Genomic DNA, 22466 nt, shown 5'->3' with positions numbered 1-22466 from the left:
GAGAGAGAGAGAGGGAGAGGGAGGGAGGGAGGGAGGGAGAGAGAGCGCCCCCGTGTGCGTGCACACGCGAGTGGGGGAGGGGTAGAGAGCAAGACAGTGACAGAGGATCTGAAGTGGGCTTTGCACTGACAGCAGAGAGACTCGAACTCACCAACAGCAAGATCATGACCTAAGCCAAAATTGGACACTTAACCAACTAAGCCACCCAGGCGCCCCTCTGGCTAAGACTACGTTGAGTAAAAGTGGCAAGAATGGGCATCCTTGTCTTATTTCTGATTTTAGAGGAAATACTTTCAGCTTTTCACCACTGAGTATGCTACAGTGTAGATCACTTAAAAATTTTTAAGCTTCCTCTGAACTCTGGAAACCCATTCTCTGCTGAATGATAAAATCAATATCACAAGATGGATTTTCTTTGTAATCAGAGTATCTCTACTCAAATTTTATTAACAGTTCATAAGCAACTACTGCTTCTGCTATATCAGGGAACCTAAATTAATGCTGGCTTTACTCAGTTTCATTTTGAAAATATTTTTTAATTGAAAATGCAGCATCAGCTAATAAAAAATATTAATTGAAAATGCAATATCAGTTCATAATAAAAATTGTATGAAAGGGTATTATAAAAAATTATTAATAAATGTAAGTATATATTATTAAAATGGCAAGAAAGTATCCTTTCCACCCCACATTCTCAGAAACTGAGTTAATTTATAAACACAAATATACGTGAACATAAAGTTACCAAGTATATGTGTGGTAGATTGTTAGAGGAATGGCTCCCATTCAATCAGGTCTCCTGGTATCCATTTCCCATGTGTAGTCCTTTTTAACACTGACTCTCCATGTGATTTGATTTGGTCAATGCGACCTGATAACTGTGACACATGCAGAGGTTTGATGTGTACTTGTGCATTGGTCTTACTTTTTGGAAACCTGGGACCATAATACTGTGAAGAAGCTCACAGTAGGAAAACAGGTGGACAGAGAGATCCTGTCCAGAGCTGTCCCACCTGCTGAATACCATCTATCACATGAACGAATCCAGAGACAGAAGCAGAAGAACCACCCAGCCAACTCTCAGAATCATGAGAAATACTGTTGATACAGACCAGTAAATTTTGGGACTGTTTGTCATGCAGCAGTAGACAAATGACACAGTGCACAAGCATAAATATGCAGATACGCTATTAACATTCCTTGAATTTAGTTTATGAATAAAGTAATTGATAATTATGAAATATATGAAGAAAATATAAAATATGACTAGAATTTCATACATAAATAAGGAAGAGACTAGTTTGTCTTTTGAAATCTGTATTAGCAGTCTTGATCATAAACTCTAATTTGATGTTTCTCCCTGTTTAAAAAGGCTGTGGCATATACATCTTAGCCTCAGTTCTTTCAACACGGTTATTTTTACTATAGACAACTAAGAAGTTAATGCAAATGAAACTAGATGAAACTTGAAAAGATTTTTAGTAGTCTAAAAATCGTTGAATAATTATCTGAAAAATCTAATAGCTGAAGATATACAAGGGCACCTGGTTACCGGAGCATCAAGGAAGAAAGCTGACCCTCCATCCAAGTCTTAAAGGTCTATAAAGGTGGAAAACTCACAGAGTCGTATTTCATGACCCCTGTAATATATACACTATAATAGACACCTTTCTGAAAGCAAAATTCAGATTAAAAAAACCTCAGCTATTTCACTTTCCTGTAGAAAGAAACCTGGAAGGGGTGTCTGGGTGGCTGAGTCAGTTAAGCATCTGACTCTTAACTTCGGCTCTGGTCATGATCTCAGGGTTGTGAGATCCAGCCCTGCGTCCAGGCTCCACACTGGGTATGGAGACTGCTTAGGGTTCTTTTTCTCTCCCTCTCTCTCTGCTCCTCCCTTGCTCTCACTCTCTCTCTAAAAAAACAGAACAGGGGTGCCTGGGTGGCTCAGTCGGTTAAGCGTCCGACTTCGGCTCAGGTCATGATCTCACTGTCCGTGAGTTCAAGCCCCCCGTCAGGCTCTGTGCTGACTGCTTAGAGCCTGGAGCCTGTTTCAGATTCTGTGTCTCCCTCTCTCTCTGCCCCTCCTCTGTTCATGCTCTGTCTCTCTCTGTCTCAAAAATAAATAAACGTTAAAAAAACAAACAAACAAACAAAAAACAGAACAAAACAAAAATCCTGGAATACTATTCAATGTAATGTTTTTTTTTCTGTTTATTTCCAGAAGTCTTTTCAAAGAGGATTTAAAGCCCAATCTTCTTCATCTTAAATGGACAGGATTTGTTAACTAAATAAATATTTAATGAATGACTTCTTTGATCCAGCTACTCTGTGAGACACTGGATGAGACATAAGGCATCTAGAGAAGAGGAAGGTAGAGTCAAAGCCTTGAAGAACTCACAATAAGAGAAAATGACTCAAAGTAAATACAGTAATGAGATGCCTGGATGGCTCTGTTGGTTGGGCGCCTGACTACTGATTTTGGCTCAGGCCATGGTTTGAGGGTCACGGGATCAAACCCCGAGTTGGGCCCCCCTGCTGAGCGTGGAGCCTGCTTGGGATTCTCTCCATCTCCCCTCCCTCTCTCTCTCTCTGCCCCTCCCTGCTCATGTGTATACACACATAAACACACACACACTCTCTCTCTCAAAATAAATACACTTTAGAAAAAGAAAATAAATATAGTAATAATGGCTAATATTTTTTGTATACTAACCATGCACAGCATTGTGCTAAATTTCTTACACAGTTGACCCTTGGACAACGTGGGGGTGTTAGGGGCACTGACATAGTAAAAAAGCCACGTGTAACTTTTGACTCTCCCCGAACTTAACTACTAGTAGTCTGCTGATGACTGGAAGCCTTACCAATAACATCTACAGTTGATTAACACATATTTTTATGTCATGTATTATATACTATATTTTTATTATATAGTAAGCTGGAGTAAAAGAGTTACTAAGAAAATCATAAGGAAGAGAAAATACATTTACAGTCCTGTATTTGTCAAAAAAAAAAAAAATCCACATTTAAGTAGATCCACACATTCCAAGTCTGTGTTGTTCAAGGGTCAAGTGTATATATTATCCCACTTAATCTTCACAGTAATCCTATTTCATAGATAATATTATCCTTATTTTACAGAACAGATAACTGAGGTACAGGGAGTATAAGTAACTTACCAGAGATCATAGCGGTAATAAATAAAGAAGCCAAGATTTGAACTCCAACAACATGGCTTCAGAAAAACCACATTTTTCACCACAATTCTGTTGCTCTAGTGCAGGAATTACCAGAGTTAGAGTAAATAACAGCCTAGGTTCCCAGAGGAGGTGATGTCTGATCTGGGTCTAGGGTAAATAGGGGTTTGCTTGATCCCATAACTGCAACTGGAAATGATAAATAATTTAGCGGTCAGTCTCATATATGCTTAGCTTTAATCATTCTTACAACATCCTTGTGCCGTAGGTATTAACCTCGTTTCATGATGAGAAAACTACTCAAGGAGATTAAGTAAATTTCTCAGGGTCACTCAGTCAGTAAGAAGTGGAGTCAGAATTCAACACTAGACTCGTCTGCCTCCAAAGCCTCTGCCTTTTCCAGGCACTCCACAGAGGGAAAGTACTCCAGGCGGAAGGGACAAGATGTGCCAAAGCCCGGAAGGGGCATGGCATATTGGTGTGAAAGAAGGGGCTGTCTGCCAAGCTGAGGCAGGGGTGGGGGGGTGGGGGGGGAGGGGGGGCGTATCCTGCAGGTAACAGGGAGCCAGCAGGGTACTGGGAGGTGAGGAGTGACAAGAGGAGGTTGATTTTCCAGGCAGACAACTCCAGTGGTGGTGAATACAGGAAACTGGAGAAGCCAGGAACTCAAGCGGGAGAGACCAGTTATTCTCAGGTGGCTGTTACAGTCCAGATAGGCGAAGTCAGGGGCTTGAGACTATGGATTCTGAAGGGTCTAATAAGCTCCTGCTATGCCAGACAATTTTCTTCAGGATCTTCCCCCGGCAAGGCAATGCATGGCATCTGACCTCTTAAACAACGGCCATCTTAAAATTTGGTGAAATGTCTTAGAAGAAAAAATTTTATGTAAATGATTTCAGAAAATAAACTAAGTTCCTATGTTGTATTCACAATCTGCTGTTGCCTAAAATAATCCATTTTATTATAATAGAAGAGAGACCTTCTTCTATCGCTGGACATCCTGTTAAGACATAACTTACTTGCACAACTCACTGCCTCTCTTTTAGGAAAGGAACAGAAACAAGGAGGTTGTGGTTTATATAAGATATGATATAATATATAGGCGGGACAATAAGGAAGTTAATGCAGAGAGACTATACCAGAACCTTATATAAGGTAAATTAGAACTTTTAACAAGCTAACACACATGCCAGAGGAAACGCCTTGCCCACCATGTGGGCTGATGGAAGTGGAGGGTGAAACTGTGAAGAAAAAGAAAATCTTTTCGATAATCTGAGATTTCACGATAACATGGGAGAACTTTGGTGTGCTGACAAACATCAGAAACTGTCACGTCTTATTACCAGATGCTGGAGATCAGTTAAGAGTTGCCAAACAAGATCCATGTTCAGAAGAGAGCATTTTCAGAGAAAGTGGAGAGAAGCTGACACTTTGTTGATGATGAAAAAGACCTTATTATGGACTAAACTGTATGCTTCCCAAATGCATCTGTTGGAGCTCTAACCCCCAGGACTGGGGTCCTTAAGAGAATAGGACACAGACAATACAGAGGGATGACCATGTGAGAACACAGTGAGGGGGAAGCCACCTGTAAGACAAGGAGACAGGTCTCCGAAGAAACCAAACCTGCCAACACCTTGATCTTGGACTTCCAGCCTCCAGAACAGTGAGAAAGCAGATTTCTGCTGTTTAAGCCACACAGTCTGTGGTATTTTATTACGGCTGCCCTAGCAGATTACTACAGACATGAAACTGGGGGCAGACATGAGACCCAGAAAAAAAGTACTGCCTATTGAGGAATCAACCTAGCAAGAAACTTCAACATGGAGCAAGGGCTAGTGGGAAGCACTGTGATCTTGGGGGTAAGGGATACTGGAGGATAACGCTGTGCGTGGAAAAGAGAAACGCTGCAGAGAACACACTGATAAATGCGCTGACCCCGTGCCAGCTTGGGTGCTGAAGCTTCTAACCTAAACCACTTAACACGAAGTTTCACTACCTCTTCATGTGATTTGTGCTCCAAGACTCCCTCACATAATAATAATAACAGCAGCAGCATCATAATAATAAATAATGGGTATCTGAAAGAGACCAGGTCAACTGCATACTGCAGTCATCTGGGTAGGAAGTGGTGCAGGCAGGGAAAAGGTTAGACACTCCAGAGGAAAGAAATCACTCTCTACTGGGTACCAATAAAAAGTCCCCAGGCCAGGGGAATTGACAATGAGAAAGTATTTCCCATTCAATCACAACTATCAGCTATAACAAGGAATATAATTTTCCCCTCAGCAGTTTGTTTGCCTTTAAGTGGAGCTTCAGAAAGGTTGACAACAGTTGGAGACATGTGAATAACACTTAAACATTTTCACTATCTTTTTTTGGTTGCTATTTTCATTTACGTATTACTTCCACTGCTTTAAAAGAATTTTTTGCTGGGGGGTAGGGAGAAGGAGAGAAAAAGGCATAACAGTAAAATAAGTAAGTTCTCCAGAGCATTAATGAGACTCAGTTATTTGCCAGTGAAATGCTAAATGGGTCCATGAGTTGGCGAAATAAGAATATAATAACCAAGTAAATATAATGTAATTTTACCTGATTCTCCCCAGAGTAGAGGCACCCGCAGCTGAAACAGCTGTGGTTGGGAGGTTTGGAATACTAACCCCCCCCACGATCCAATGGCCCAGACTTCTTAATCCAACCTATCTTAAATACTTTCAACATTTACATCTATTTTAATTGCTACCTGAAAGAATCAAAATTAAATTATTTCTAGTGAGGAGCAACAAAGACACAGAGGAACACTATATACATTTTCTTGTCTAAAATAGATCTCCAAACACAAACTGTGGAGCACACTTTAAATATAATCTTAATATGAATTCAAATAGTAAAGAAAAAAAAATAATCAAAGAAAGGTGGATCTCAGCGTAAGTAGTTGTGGGAAAATTATTTGTTACCACTGTTTCCAAAGAGTGAAGACGGGTTCTAACTTTATTCTCCAACACGGATAAACACAAATTATAACAGATAGACAGTGTTGGGCAAAACATTGCAGAAAGGTATATGAAATATGAAAACTCCCACTTAAGAGCATAACCATTAGCTGAGAGTGAATTAGTTGCTGGGGAGAAAAAGATACTTAAAGCTTGAAGGGAGAGAGACTGCTGGTCGAAATAGCAGTTTTGAGGATTCATTTTTGTTGTTAATTCTATGTGGGAAGCTCTGCTTGAGGACATCGTACTGTTTGGAATGCATAAAAGGGTGTAATGCTTTAATCCTATGATTTATTGTTTCTCTTACTAAATAGAGAGACGCCCGTATAAAAATCAATTTTTATATCCGTTTATCTTATTTTCCTTTGGTGTAGGACAACCTAATGATTTATATAGATTAGCTCAAGATACAATACCCAGGTTTACCCATCAAGTTAATTTAAAAATATCTATATGGCTTTCTCCTTAATAAACTGAAAGAAAATGACTGGCAGGTATAGGGGTAGTGGTAGAATAAAATGGCGGAAGTAAATAAGGGACAAATGCATTCTAGCTGATTAGGAGCAGCCAGAAAAGCTGAGTTTTCTAAATGGGGAGGGTGCCTGACGCCTGGGCATCTGGAGCTGTGGCCTATTTTCTCCACCTGTCATCAAGTGTTTCAGAGTATGCCCACATTTACACGTTTCCTGCCCGTTCCCACAGTACATGATTGGGAGAAGCAAGATCAACCTGCATTAACCCCTGTTTTGGGGGAAAAACAAAACAATGCCCCAAACAGGAGGCACACTGAGGACTATGAACGTTAACAGAAGCCTCGAAGGAAAAAAAAGGTAAATGTTTTGATATAGAAACTACCTTGTTATCAATCTGTTATTTATCACCTTTCTGTATCCTACAACATAATACTTCCCCAGCAGAAGATTATGATCCTTTAAGCCAAATATTCCCAACTGTGGTTGTCAATGTAGAGGTCTTTATAGGAAAGGAACACCAGATGTGGTTCCATTAAAAATGAACCCTTTCCACAGTGCACATAAGGGCACACATTTTAGATCCATGAAGTTGACAGAAGCTTCTGTGTGGCCTCATTGCTAATTCAAAGAAAGCATTTGTTTGGGAGATTATATTCTTGTTTACACACAGCAATAACATCCAGAAATAAACAGCAAATACTATGAAGAAATTAGAAGTAAATTGCTTTCAATACAAATGTTCTTAACACTTTTGTTCTAGTGTGAAAGTTTTTTTTTCAAACAGTTAAATTAAAATTCATGGTTACAAATACGAGGTCTCAAACAGGGAAAAATGTTAAATTTCTAGATTAACAAATTTACCATATTCCATTAAAAACATGATTTGTGAGAGGCAAGATCAAATTATACCAATGCACTGTGGGAGGGTAGATAATTGTCCATCTCAGTAGAGAGGTAACTGAGCTGGAGCAGAGCTTAGAATTTTCCGAGGCAAGTAGTTACCATGGTAACATCTTGTCATTGGTGGCTACCTCTCCCGCATAGGGCCGGAAGACAATTTTGGTGTTGTGGTGAAGATGGCAGGGCCCCCCTCACCTCCCCTGCTCCTGTTGCTCTGCACATTTCTCCCCAGTGCATCTCGAATGTCTATGATCACAGGAAGACGGGAGAGAGAGTAGCACTGTTGCTAGGAAGGAGAGAAGCAAGTCAGAGGAGATGGCCATAGATGGCAAAATAGCAATTGGTGTGGTTCTGCTGCCGCTAATCAACCTGAGCTAACAGCTGGAAAATTTAAGTACAAGTCAGTATTGTCGCCCAACTGTCTTTCAAATACAAGAGTTTTGGGAGGAAAGTTGCTTTTTTCTTGGGTAACCACCACCAAGTCATTTAACGTCCTCCTCTACCAATCTCCTTAGTCATGGATTTCAACAATTCTTTGCAGCTCTCCCTCACCCGCGTTTCTTGCAGGCCTCATTGGTCTTCACTTTCTTTTCTATTTGTTAGTCTCCATTTTCCATCATGTCAACCACTCTCTGGCCACTACCCTCGTCTCTGAACCTGTGGTGCACTAGAGCCATCAACTACCAGTTCCTGAGAAGCAACTGTTAGCACTTGGACATTGTGTGAGCCAGTTCTTAAGTCACTGGTACCTTGAAATTGGCCATGGTGGGAATATTTACACCATAGAAATTGGCTACAAGTCAGGGATTCCCCTTTTCCTCATCCCTCTCCTCCCCCCAAGATCTGGTCTCTTAATGCACCATTGCCCTGGCCCCACTGTCCTTCTTTTGCCTCATTCTGGCAAACCTCAACTCTGGGTCAAAATAACTCGTTTCTTCATGAATACATCTGGGCTGCTGAGTGTTTCCAGAGAAACTCACAAAACACTGCAGATTTTTGCCACTATGAATTCATGATCTCCAACAATAGTCCAATAATCTTGTGTTTTCCCACTTAGTTCTTCCAATCTCTGCAATGTCTGTTCTAAAAACTTCTCTATGTTCTCTAACACCTCTTACTCTACTATGTATTCCCTTCATTCTAGAATCTGCTTAACTGAAATAACACAAACCTTCAAATGAAATACTCTCAATTTTCTCATCAAACTGCACATTCCCTTTATGTCCGTCGATTCCTCCTCATTCCCTTGAATGGAAAAAAGGTCCATTCTTTTTTAATCTAAGCCCTTACCTCCTCATAATCCTGTCTCTGTTGATATTTTCCCCTTTCTTTACTGAATTTTCAACATTTCTCTTTCTGTGGGCCTTTCCTTCTTATTTAAAGATGGAGTGGTCTGGTCCCTACATATCAACCCTCAGGATTCTCTGAGCTATAGTCACATTGGCCTTCTCCCAGTTTCTTAACCATACCTTACTCCTTCCTACCTCACAGTGTTTGTACATATTGTTCCTTCAGTCGGCAATGCCTTAGAATCTCAGTTCAAGAAAGCTTTCCCCAAATTGTTGGTTGAGTCAGTCAGGCTCCTTTGTTCCTTCTCCTCATATAGCCTTATTACATCCCATCTGAGCATTTATCTCACTCTGTAATTACACATTTACTAAGGTGACTATGTAATATTTCCACACAATAGTGTAAACCCCATGATTTCAGGGAGTATATCTGCTTTTGTTCTACCTGATATTCCCTGAATCTAGCACAGTGCCTGGTATACAGTAGGTGCTCAGTGAGGAAACTGATTCGTTGAGGCTTTTTAGCATTTAAACACTCATTTTCCCATCCCCCTGAAACCCATCTCAACCTCTTATCTTCTCATCTCTCGTACTTACGCCCTGGCCTGCTGGTCGTCTCTTCCATCTCCCATCTTCTTTCCACACTAAGCTTCTTAGAAGTATTGTGTTATCTTCCGTTCTCCATTTCCTCCCCTTCCACTTATTTCTTGAATCACTGGAGTTTATACTTCATCACTCCACTGAAACTGCTCTCACTAAGGCTATTAAGGACCTCTTTATCATTATTGCACAATGTCTGCTTTCCACTCCTCCGTACCTTATATGACCTCTAAGCACTGCTGACATTTATTCAACTTCTTCCTTCTTGAAAATGAATACATCTTCCCTTAGCATTCACACTTCACTTCTCTACTGGGTTTGCTCCTGCTGTCTCAGTCTCACCAGCTTCTACTTCTCAGCCCATTTTTTACATGTTAACGTATCTATCCTCAACACTCCTCTCTGCTCCTCTGTGAGAATTCACCCACTCCCGTGGTTTCAATGCCGATGACCTCCAAATGCCTACTGTCAGCTCAGATCTCTAGCATCCACTTACTTGGTATCTCTATATATTTGGATATGAGTCTGTGGATACACATTGCAAACCTAACGTGTCCAACACTTCACTCACTGTGTTCCAGCCTTGTAACTTGTTGCTTTTTGTTTGTTCCCTTTGCAGTGTGATTACTACCAAGTTGCCTAAGAGTTCTGGGTGTCGTTGCGGCTCTCTTTCCCGGCTGTAATGCTCACATTTAATCACTAAGTTCTGTTGATTCCACCTCCTGAATATCTCTGGAATCTGTCCATCTCTCTCTAGCCCATAGCAGATACTCTGGTCACTTCTCACCGAATTGGTCTGTCACTAATATCTAATCTTACCCCTTTCAGTTCATCACCACACAGCAGCCAGAAAGACCTTTCTAAAGCAGCTGATCATTTCCACCTCCTATTCAACCCCTCACAACGCTTCCCATTGCCCCCAGGAAAAATCCAAATTGCGTACCATGGCTCACATGGCTTTGCACCAGCCGTCTGGCTCCTGGATACCTTGTCTTCCATTTCCTATTCTCTGGTCATCAACTATGATGAGGGCTTGGACAGTGCCATATTTTCCTACCTCTGGGCCTCTGCATATTCTTTGTTTGGAACATCCTTCCCCCTGCCTCAGATACTCTTTTACCCCTGTTAATCCTTAAAGTCTCATCTTAACTCCCGACACACGACAGGCACTCAAGTCACGATCTCACTGTGCACTCAGTAAATGAACTTTCTTTCTTAATTACCTTGTTTGAGTTCAATGTCACATTTTGAAGTTTTAATTTTGTTCAAATAATGAAATAGGCTAATTTCTATTTTAAAATTTTATTTTATGAAGATCCACCAACAGATTTTTTTTGTTGTTGTTAAAGTAGGCTCCATGCCTATCACGGGGCTTGAACTCACAATCCTGAAATCAAGACCTTAGCTGAAATCAAGAGTTGAATGCTTAACGGAGTCACCCAGGCACACCCCCGCAACAGAATATTTTGAGGATGTGATGAACTTTGCTACTAATGAGGTGCATCACAAATGAGGCATGTGCAACATTATTCCAAATAAAAATCAACTAGAAAGGAAGAAAGTGAAGGAAGGAAGGAAGGAAGGAAGGAAGGAAGGAAGGAAGGGAAGGAGGGAAGAAGGAGGAAGGGAGGGAGGGAAGGAAGGGGAGAGGGAAGGAAGGAAGGAAGAAAGAAAGGAAGGAAGGAAGGAAGGAAGGAAAACAGACAAGACTTGCTTCCCAGTCTTTAGAGAGTAATTCTTAGGAAAAGTTTGCATGTCCATAGAAGTAAGGTATACACAGTACTCTAACTTCTACTACAGGTATTTTACTCTTCTAGTTTATTTTTCTTTATTCCTATGAGAGCAACGGCAGCTAAATGAATTCCATTATAATTAAGAGACTCAAAATTTTAGTATTTCATCCTTATAGCATTGAATAGATATCATACATAGCATTGAATCACATGGAGGCATGAAATACTGAATTAAATTATATACAATGTTTAATATCTGACATTTTTTACCAAAAAGAATGGCAATTTCATCAATTCAACCTAATATAATATAAATGATACTGAATAAAAATATATAAAAAGACAGGTCAAGAATTATAAAGTTTATATATATAAGCCCTTGAATATTTGTAGATACCCATTCATAAACTCTTACATGCTCTACAGAAATATCAATTTACTTAACAAGTTTAAGATTGTTCCACAATATAGAGGTTAATTTTTTTGAGTCACTGAATTCCTCTTAAGAATCTAATAAGGGGAGCCTGGGTGGCTCGGTCAGTTGGCTGTCCAACCTTGGCTCAGGTCCTGATCTCATGGTTTATGAGTTGAATCCCCATGTTGGGCTCTGGACTGACAGCTCAGAGCCTGGAGCCTGCTTCAGATTCTGTGTCTCCCTCTCTCTCTGCCCCTCCCCTGCTCCTGTTCTCTCTCTCTAAAATAAATAAAAATATTTAAAAAATTAAAAGATTAAAAGAATCTAATAAAAGGTATATAGTCTCTTACCAGGAAAAACAAAATCCTCATATGCTTGTATAAAGAAATCAAGGGGCGCCTGGGTGGCGCAGTCGGTTAAGCGTCCGACTTCAGCCAGGTCATGATCTCGCGGTCCGGGAGTTCGAGCCCCGCGTCAGGCTCTGGGCTGATGGCTCAGAGCCTGGAGCCTGTTTCCGATTCTGTGTCTCCCTCTCTCTCTGCCCCTCCCCCGTTCATGCTCTGTCTCTCTCTCTGTCCCAAAAATAAATAAACGTTGAAAAAAAAAAATTTTTAAAAAATATTAAAAAAAAAAAAAAAAAAAGAAATCAAAATTTCTACTGGTTTAGAGTCCACGAAGCCAAGAATCAAGTTTAAGAAGGTCTGTAATAGCAGAATTTGTAACTACAAGGTAACATTTGAATAACAATATTCAACAAAACCCGAGGAAGTGTATATTCAATATGACTTTTCAAATCAAGTCTGATGGGTCAGCATATTTCCTGATTTTATTAAACTGCCTGAAACCATAGGAGCAGGGAGATATTTGAAAATTTTAAAACATGTTACTTAAATCAGAAAAAATAAACACAAAAACATTTTTGATATTTACTATTACACAGCTTTTCAAAGAATAAAGTTATTTATCTAATCCAGTGGGGTTTGTTAATACATCTTGTTGGTACACTCACAGAAATAAACCACATACAGGGCTAGTAAGTTATTTTTCACCTGCAACTCTCCTACCTATTTTAAAACCAGTCTGTTCACTGAAATCACTGATCACCTAGTTCTTTAAAAGTTAGAGGAAAGTGATTCATTTTATTGGGTAATTAATTAAATGAGAACATGTCCATTCAAAGAAGATACAACCGTACATGGATCCTAACTTTGAAAATAATTAAAATTAAAACAATTTTCATTATTTTTGGCCAACATTCTATCTTCAATCTCAAAGCTATACCTAAGAAATGGTGAGTGCAACTTTTTTACCTCTTCCCTACCTGCCTTCACCTTTGTCTAACACGTAGCCTTGATCTCTCAATCCGCTGTTCCTAAAATTTCCAGTTGCTAGCACATCCAGCTATAATGATGGCATGATGACTCACATTCTCACCACACCCCTACTTCCATTATTCACTGTTAACACCTCTTACAAGTTGCAGCCTATCAGGATGGGGAAGGGGGAGGTGGTGTGAACAGTATGACAGGCCTCAGGGTGCTTTCAATATTGCAAGCTGTTGTGAGATCGAGTTAGTGGGTCATGACTACCTTTTCAGTTTGAAGACTTTTCTTGGGGGGAGGGGAGTTTAAATGACACAAAATACAAAACAGTAGTAGAAGAGGAAACGTCAGAGTGCGTGACAAATTACAAGGGTAAGTTTTTATTCAGATGTGTCTGGGTGGTCAGGGTTTTAATATAAAAGCTATTTTAAAATGTAGGTCTCAGTTTAAACACAATTTTAAAACTTTAGGTTGGAAACCTATGCTTTAGTTCCAGCAGGGTGCTTGGATATTGTACTACTTACATCTTCCTTCTCTGAGTTTCACCTCACATCTGCCTCATAACCGTGTTATAAATTAAAAAGATGTCCTGTGATACAAAAATTAATGTATTTCTGCGTGTATTCTATATGTATTTCTATACATGAATAAGAAACTATCAGAAAGAGAAATTAGAAAACAATTCCATTTATAATTGCATCAAAAAATACCTAGGAATAAATTTAACCAAGGGAAGATCTGTACACTGAAAACTAAAAGACATTAATGAAAGAAACTGAAGACACAAATAAGTAGAAAGACACTCCATGCTCATAGATTAGAAGAATTAATATTTTTAAAATGTCCATATACTCAAAGCAATCTATAGATTCGATGTCATCTCTATCAAAATTCCAGCGGCATATTTCACAGAAACATAACAATTTTAAAATTTCTCTGGAACCAGGAAAGATCCAATACCCAAAGCAATCTTGAGAGGGAAGAACAAAGCTGGAGGCATCACTCTCTGACTTCAAACTATATTAATCGAAATCAAGCCAAACTATATTAATTAATCAAGCCAAATTAATCGAATCAGTATGGTAGTAGCATTAAAAAACAGACATGTAGATCAGTGGAACAGAATAGAAAAGTCAGAAATAAATCCATGCATATATGGTCAATTAATTTACAACAAAGGAGCCAGGACTGTATATCCTGGGGGGAAAGGACAATTTCTTCAATAAAGGAGGATGGGAAAACTGGAAGGCCATGTGCAAAAGAATGAAACTGGACCACTATCTTACACCATACACAAAAATTAACTCAAAATGGATGAAAGACTTGAACATAAGATATGAAACCATAAAACTCCTAGAAGAAAACACAGGTGGTAAGCTCCTTGACATTGGTCTTGGTGGTGATTGTTTTTGGATTTGACATCAAAAAACAAAGACAAAAAAAAGGAAAAAATAAACAAGTAAGACTATATCACACTAAAAAACTTCTGCACAGCAAAGGAAAATCATCAACAAAATGAAAAGGCAATATATTGAATGAGAGAAAATACTTGCAAATCATATGTCTTATAAAGGGTTAATGTCTAAAATATATAAAGAACTCATATAACTCAATAGCAAAAAAACCCCAAACAATCCAATTAAAAAATGGGCAGAGGATCTGAACTGACCTTTTTCCAAAGAAGACATACAAATGACCAAGAGGTACATGAAAAGGTGTTCTACGTCACTAATCATCAGGAAAATGCAAATCAAAATCACAATGAGATATCACTTCACACCTGTTAGAGTGGCTCTTATCAAAAAGATAAGAAATAAGTGTTGGCAAGGATATGGAGAAAAGGGAACTCTTGTGCAACTGTTGGTGGCAATGTAAACTGGTGCAACCACAATGGAAGATGAAGGTTCTTCAAATAATTAGATTAAAATTAAAAATTAAAACTACTAGACAATCCAGCAATTTCACTCCTGGTTGTTTATCTGAATAAAATGAAAACACTAATTTGAAAACATAACATGCACCCCTATGTTCAATGCAGCATTATCTACAATAGCCAGTAATGGAAACCACCTAAATGGCCACCGATGGATGAAGGGCTAAAGAAAATGTGGTACACGTACACAATGGAGTATTATTCAGCCACAATAAAGAATGAAATGTTGCCATTGGGCACAATATGGCACTTGAGGGCATTATGTTAAGTGAAATAAGTCAGGCAGAAAAAGATAAATATCGTATGATCTCACTTATTTGTGGAATCTAAAACAAAACAAAATGAAACAAAAACAAAACAAAAATACCAAGCTCATGGATATAAGAGAACAGATTGATGCCTGAGGCAGGGAGTGTAGGAGGGGGCAAAGTAGGTAAAGGGGGTCAAAACGTACAAATTTCATTATAAAATGATGACATTATTCATTATAAAATAAACGAGCCATGAGGATGTACCATACAGCATAGTGACCATAGTTGGTACCATACTGCATGTTTGAAAGTACCTAAGGGAGTGGATCTTGAAAGTCCTCACCCCAAGAAACAAATTTTGCAAGTGAAACAAACACAACGTTATGTGGATTATACCATAATAAAAACTAGTGTCCTGTGAGTACTATTTTAAATACCCAAGAAAGTTACTTTCCTTAGATAATGCAAAAACAAAAAACAAACCCCCAAGCAAAACGTAAAAACAAAAAACAAAATCAAATAACGCTATTCTTACTTGAAATAACAATTCATGTCTACCTGTTCACCTTCACGCAAGTCACTCTGGTTGGACATACTCATTCCAGAAATGGTCCACTCTGATCCTATTTTGAACTTACTTTCTAACATTTTAAGTTTCTGTGTCTTTCGGATCCCATGTTTCCAGCCTGACAATTGTTAGTTGCCTACAACCCCTAAGTAGCTTCATAAATTATATTGAAAAAAAATCCTTCCCTATGTATCTCATAATTTTGAATTGTTTTCCTGGGTTTTTCATTATCAATGATTATCCAATGCTACCAAATTTCCTTTGAAGACATTTAGCTTTCTACCTTACTAGTTCTCCTAACTCTCTAATTTTTCACTCTTAGAAATGAATGTTTTATTTTAACAGATTCCTACAGCACTGTTCCAGTTACAGTACTTTTCTCTGACAGCTCTGGAACAATCAGGGGCTGAAGTCTGTCTTTCAAACCAACGTCCCACAAAATTCAATCAAAGTCACAATGGCCACTGCAATATGCTTTCAAAGTCCACAGACAAGTGTGGCTCATGCTTAGTCATTTGGCCCAGCCAAATAAAACAATCAGTCCTGAAGGCTTTAAAAGTCTGCATTCCAGGATGAAGATTCAGAGACCTATTTTTCTTGATATCTTTGGAAACTGATTTTTTTTTGAATACAGAATTCACTTGAAAGACAATATAGTTTTTCTTCCCAGTTATTCCCAGTTATTTACTTTCAACATTGAATTGGACTTTTTAACATTTAGAATTTACTTTAAAATAAGTTAAAATAAAAAAAAAACAGTGTCTCACGAAAAAAAGTGTTCAAGTAGGTATGGTGCTTAGATGAAGTCTATGTCAAAGTACATTGGAAGTAATAAGTTTAATAACTCCACAGCAATTCTATCTACTTATCGCCTAGTCCAAAATCTGTGGAGTCATCTTGACTCCCTATTTCCTCTCATAACCATGTCTGATGTGTCATGAAATCCTCTTGGTTCTCTTTCAAAATATACTCAGGTTCCAGCCACCTCCATCTCCACTCCATCTCCATCCCCAATGTTCTCAGCGGGCAAACACTATCATTACTTCTCAACAAGATTACTGCAGAAACCCCTGTCGGATCTCCCTACGTTCACCCTTACCTTGTGGTAGTCTGTTCTCAACACAGTAAGTAAGCATTGTGATCCTCTGAAACCTCAGACAGATCATACCACTTTTCCACTCAAAACTCTGGAAGGGCTAGCCGCTTCACCCAAAGTAAAGCCTAACTCCTACATTCGCTGGCTCCTTGTAAACTCTTGAACTTCCTCTCCTTTAGCTCTCATTTTCATTCACTTCACTCCAGCTACACTGGTGTTCTTGCTGTTCTGCCAACCCACCAGGCATGAGCCAGCGGCAGGACCTTTGAACTTGGTGGAATGTTCTTCCCCAGATATCTCCATGGCTAACCCTTTTTTCACTCTCTTAAAGAGGTCTACCCACTCTGACTACCTAATAACAACTGTAACTTTCCTTCTCCTCCTCAATCTGGTCTTGTTTATTTCACCGGATGTTTCCTTTTTTCATAGCTATTTATCACCTTCTAACACATTAAATACATTCTTTACTTATTATGTTAGTCATTTATTGTCTGTTTCCTTCTGTAAGAACATAAGGTCTGTAAGACATGGGATCTCTGTCTCTTTGTTCAAAAGGGAAATTTCTATTTCTGTATTTAGGTTAGGTTAAGAAGATTCCCGAGTATTTTCCAGAGGTACAAGAATTAACACTTGTAAATTGGTTCCAAATTTTTTTTAAGAATGTGTTCTCTAATCTGATCCCACTATTTTCTGGATAGAAATTTCCATATCAAATTATTTTATAAATCTCACTTAGTTTTATTAGGCATATGATAAGGAGCAATGTATCGACAGCCATTTTGCAGATGTGGGATGGAAATGGACAGATCAACACCCAAAGCTTTCCAAGTCCCTTAGAGAAAAGAAAGCACTGTCTAAGCAGGCTTTTCTTGCTTTGTTGTAAATAATCCTAAAACAGATGGCCAAAAGCTAAATGCTAAGTCTGCTGCCATGGAAACCACTATCACAGTGGCCCATTCTAGAGCCTTACCTATGAGATAAACGTTTGTCTTCCTATTGTTACAATCTGAACCTACTAACTTTCACTCCAAGTCCTACTAGAAGTTATTTTATACATATCAGCCTCACAAAAAAGTCTGAGACTAGTTCATACATACTATCACCCTAACACAGCCAAAGTCCAGCAATGTACAGAGAAAGCGTTTTAAATAATTCTTTCTTCATTCAAGTTGTATCTTTATTATATATAAATTCATGTATCTTACCTTAATATTGCAAGCCTGCTCCATCAATCTTCTGGCATTTTCCTCAGCCCTGTATCTTTTTGGAAGCTGAACTCTGAAAAACTTTAAAGCACCTTCAAAATCAGCCTGCAGAAGATCTTCCTTTGAGGTCTGCAAAATAATTCCGAGAATTATCATTACATTTTAGCCTGCACTCAGGACAAATACGTTGAAAAATGAATTTCTGTTTTCCTGAATGCACATTTGTAGCTAAGATCTAACTTAGTTCCGTAAGTTTTTAGGAACATATTTCTAGCCCCTTTACTATTTGCTGAAATAAGTCACCATGAATCCTAGACACAATATAAGAATTAACAGGCTAACATATTTAATTTATATAACCTAAAGATAGGAATGGTGGATCCCAGCAAAGCTAACCAAGTTATAGCTCTGAGAAGGAAAAGTGCAAGAAAAGCAAAAAATGTGTAACTCTGATCTATGACTTTAGTTTGCTGGATATTTTAAGGGTATTATTAGAAACCTGGCTTGGGGTGTCCGGGTGGTGGGTTACTCAGTCAGTTAAGTGACTGACTCAGGCGTGATCTCATGGTTTGTGAGCTCAAGCCCAGTGTCAGGCTCTGTGCTGACAATGCAGAGCTTGCTTGGGATTCTGTCTCCCTCTCTCTCAAAATAAATAAATAAACTTAAATTTTTTTTTCAAAAAAAGACAAAAAAAAAAAAAAAAGAAACCTGGCTGAAGATATAGAGAAGGTAAAGTATATTAGAATTACATAAGGAACACCTAATGGGAGGACTTTTCAACTAATGACAACAACAGTTCAAGAAAATAAGAAATTGATCCCCCACCTTAAAAAATGCCATGAAAAAATAAATAAAACAAATCACTTAATGACTGAACTTCATATGAAAACTACTGTTTGCAAAATTTACTTCTTTAAGAAATAACCACTTAGAAATGAATATATGCATGCATGGAAAAAAGCCTGAAAGGAAAGAAAAGATTTCTCTGGATAGTGGGATCATGGTTCCCCCCCCCCCCCTTATATATCGCTGTATTTGCTGCAGTAAAGATTTTGTAATAAGAAAGACAATAAAGGGTGCCAGGCTGGCTCAGTCAGTAGAGCCTGTGACCCTTGATCTTGGGGTTGTGGGTTTAAGTTTCATGTTGGGTGTGGAGCCTACTTTAAAAAAAATGAGGGGCACCTGGATGGCTCAGTCAGTGTAAGCATCTGACTTTGGCTTAGATCATGATCCTGTGGTTTGTGGGTTCAAGCCCCACATTGGACTCTGTGCTGACAGCTCAGAGCCTGGAGCCTGCTTCAGATCCTATGTCTCCCTCTCTTTCTGCCCCTCTTCTGCTCATGCTCTGTGTCTCTCAGAAATAAACATTAAAAATTTTGTTTTAAAAATGAAAAACAGCAATAAGTATTTTATTAAAAAACTGTCAGCAATCTTTGGCAAACACCATGATACAAATTATGGATTAAAGCAGACTAGGTACACAGAAGTAAGTCAAAGAGAAATAAGGTGTTTCAAGAGCCAGAAATTAATTGTCAAAAACCTCAGTAATAAAATGAAAAACAACAAAACAAAAAAATGCAACCGAGATGTTTAGAAATCATAGAACTATGCGCTAATTCAAAATATCACTTTATCTCGATTCAAATGTAGACCTGATCAACCTTAACAGCTGTACCGAAAGAGTATAAGGAAGTTGGAGAAATTCCTGCTGACGACAGGGCCCAAGTTGTCTTCACCACCCTGGTCCAAGCCATTGTCATCTCTTTGGTGAGCCATTGCAGTAACTCCCTGAGTGGTCTCCCCATTTCCACTTTGGCTCCCCGTAGCCCACTTTCCCTATCATAGCCAGACGATACCCTTTAACATCATGTGGTTCTTCTGTATAAAGCCCTCCAGCGGTTCTACTGTGCTCAGGATAAAATCCAGTATCATTACCACTGCCTGCAAGACCTTTCATGATCTGGAGCCCCTGCTTCCCCTCCAACCTCATCTGGAACCACGTCCCCCTCCTGTTCTCAAGCTCCAGGCACACTGGCCTTGTTTCGTTTTTTTGTACACATCAAGTTCATTGCTGAACGCAACCGCCCTTACTGTTCCCTCTGCCTGGAATCATCTTTCCCCAGATCTTCATAAGGAGAGCAACTTTCTGTGATTTAGATTTTAGCTCAAGTGGAAGATCAGAGTGAGGCCTCTTCTAAGCACTTAAATTCTCCCCCCCACACCCCCAGCCCATCAAGTAATTTTCCACCAACGAATTTTTCTGTTTTACATCTCTTTCCGCCTAAGGAAAGGGGCCTTGTCTGTCTTGTTCTTTGCTGTGTTCACAGTGATAAAACTATTAACTGGAATATAGAAGGTTCTCAATTAAAATTTACTGAATGAATTTCTGCTTTCATCTCCCCTCCCTTTTAAACAGAATCATATGAAATTAAAGAATATATTAATTCATCCACCAGGCATTTTCACAAGGGTACTAGGTTGCTTCAGCTTTACATCCAAACTAGTAGTCAGAAAGTAGAGCTAGGCTAATAATGGCAGTGGAAAAAACAAGCCTCAGTACCTCTCAGATTTATTTCCTCCCTCACGGACACTCAAACACGATGGCAGTAAGTGGTAGAGAGAATGTTTATCATGATAGAGTGTTATCAACTCACCTTAACTTATTTGGAAAAGACAGTTATCGGGAACTTCAGCCTAAAAGAGGCCTTCTCTGACTAAGATAGCAATTGCTCAATTATTGGGAAAAGCATCCAGCTACCAGATAAACTGGACACACTATATCCTTAGTCTTCCTTTTTCGTCTGTAATACTGGGTCTGATGATCAGCTCTCTGGTGATCATCAGGAAAATTCAAGACAGGCTGCTTCTAGAGTTTGTAGGGAAACAGGATTAGCAGCTTTCCTCAGAACCCCAAAGCTTCTGAGGGCATCGCTTGATTTTCAGTGCAACTAACCTCTAGTTCCCTGGCAACAGATGCCCCCAATGGTGGTGTGGTTCCTTGTCTGCAGGCAGGAGCATGATTACCTAATTTTCTCATGCTGCCCCAGGCCTAATTTCAAGTCCAGTCTTGGAGTTCATGTGAAAGCAAAAAGATGAGGCCTCAAGATGAACAATCATACAGCCTGTGACATGTGACCTCTGGTCAGACATGCCATGTAGAAAGAGATGCTGTTGGAAGGAGGCTATACTCTGGGGCGGGGGGTGGGGGGGGGGGAGGGGCGTGTAGCCAGAAGATCTCCATCTGGGTGGGGCTGAGTCTCAGGAAACCAGAATTCAGAGGGCCCTATGACTGTCCTTTCCAAGACACTGCTGGGGTCAGGGATGCTGTGGATCCCATGGCTTGGCCACCTCTGTTAAGCCCCATTGGAGAGGAGCTCTCACAATCACGGAGCAGAAAGACTCAAGCAGACACGTGTGGAAACTGCGTATTATTCAGTCCCTTAATCCCAGCCTCTAGAAGGTAGTTGGCAATTAAAGGTACAAACAAGGCTGCAAAGGATGAAATAAATTCTGACGCCAACTCTGACTAACTCACGGTGCGGCCTCTGTCTCTCCTGTCCTACTTCAAAAAGGGAGCATCTTTAACCTCGAGTATTTGAGAAGGAAATGAGTTAGGTCATATGAGTGCATTTTGTGAACCCAAAACAAATATAAGATATGAGAGTTTGGAAGGCTGCCTCTGTGTTGCTCAGGTATGTTCAGCTACTGATATTTTAGTGGCTAAAAACAGTACCCTCCTCTCACTGACATTTTTAATTCCAGAAAGCAGGCAGTCTGGAAGTTATAAGAATTTATATTCTTCCATGGACTGAAATAAAGCTAATTTCATTGTGAATTTTTAAAAAAAATATGGCATAAGACAGCCCCATGGGGTAAAAATCATGCCAGTAAGCAAAAAGGGTATTAACAACGTGTGCCATTGCCCCAGGAAACAATCTGCAATCCTACTTTGATTCCGATGGGCTTTTTCCTCTAAATTTCTGTCTTTAAGAGACTTCCATAATCATTGTGTCACCTCCAAATACCTTCTTATGCTATACTCAGGTTGTAAATTTACAAGGGTAACTTTCCATTTTCTGAAGGCTGTATCTGAGAGGTTTTTCCCTCTACAGTTGAGGAATAGATACCTCTTGCTCTGCAAAAAATGTGGATGCCTCACTGAGAATTTATCAGAGTTGTTTTGTTTTCTAAACGCTTTTAAAAACTCTTGGATTGTTTACATACGTGTGTGTATATCCACCTGTATAGTAGGGGTTATACGTTTTTTATTGATTACATATTCACTTCCCCCCCACAAAAAATAAAAATTTTTTTAAAAGCCTAACACATCTCACTACCCAGAGATAAACATAATTAGCATTTGGTTACAGGGGCGCCTAGGTGGCTCAGTCAGTTAAGCATCTGACTCTTGATTTTGGCTCAGGTCAGGTCATGATCTCATGGTTCATGTGTCTGAGCCCTGCCTTGGGCTCCAGCCAGGAGCCTGCTTGG

The 22466-nt window shown here is 39.3% G+C and overlaps 1 protein-coding gene across 10 annotated transcripts in view; it reads right to left on the bottom strand.

Annotated features, from left to right (window-relative positions):
• The window catches only part of RABGAP1L (RAB GTPase activating protein 1 like), a 758000-nt gene that overhangs the window by 131975 nt on the left and 603559 nt on the right, over nucleotides 1–22466 (bottom strand). For all 10 annotated transcript variants that reach the window (XM_043568487.1, XM_043568490.1, XM_043568491.1 and 7 more), the window contains one exon: nucleotides 17976–18104. In XM_043568487.1, the coding sequence (XP_043424422.1) occupies nucleotides 17976–18104 (129 nt within the window). The remainder of the gene's footprint in view (nucleotides 1–17975; nucleotides 18105–22466) is intronic.

The sequence above is a fragment of the Prionailurus bengalensis genome, chromosome E4 (assembly GCF_016509475.1).
Source record: "Prionailurus bengalensis isolate Pbe53 chromosome E4, Fcat_Pben_1.1_paternal_pri, whole genome shotgun sequence".
NCBI lineage: Eukaryota > Metazoa > Chordata > Mammalia > Carnivora > Felidae > Prionailurus > Prionailurus bengalensis.
The sequence above is the reverse complement of the archived record's forward strand: the minus strand, read 5'-3'. Positions and strand labels throughout refer to the sequence as shown.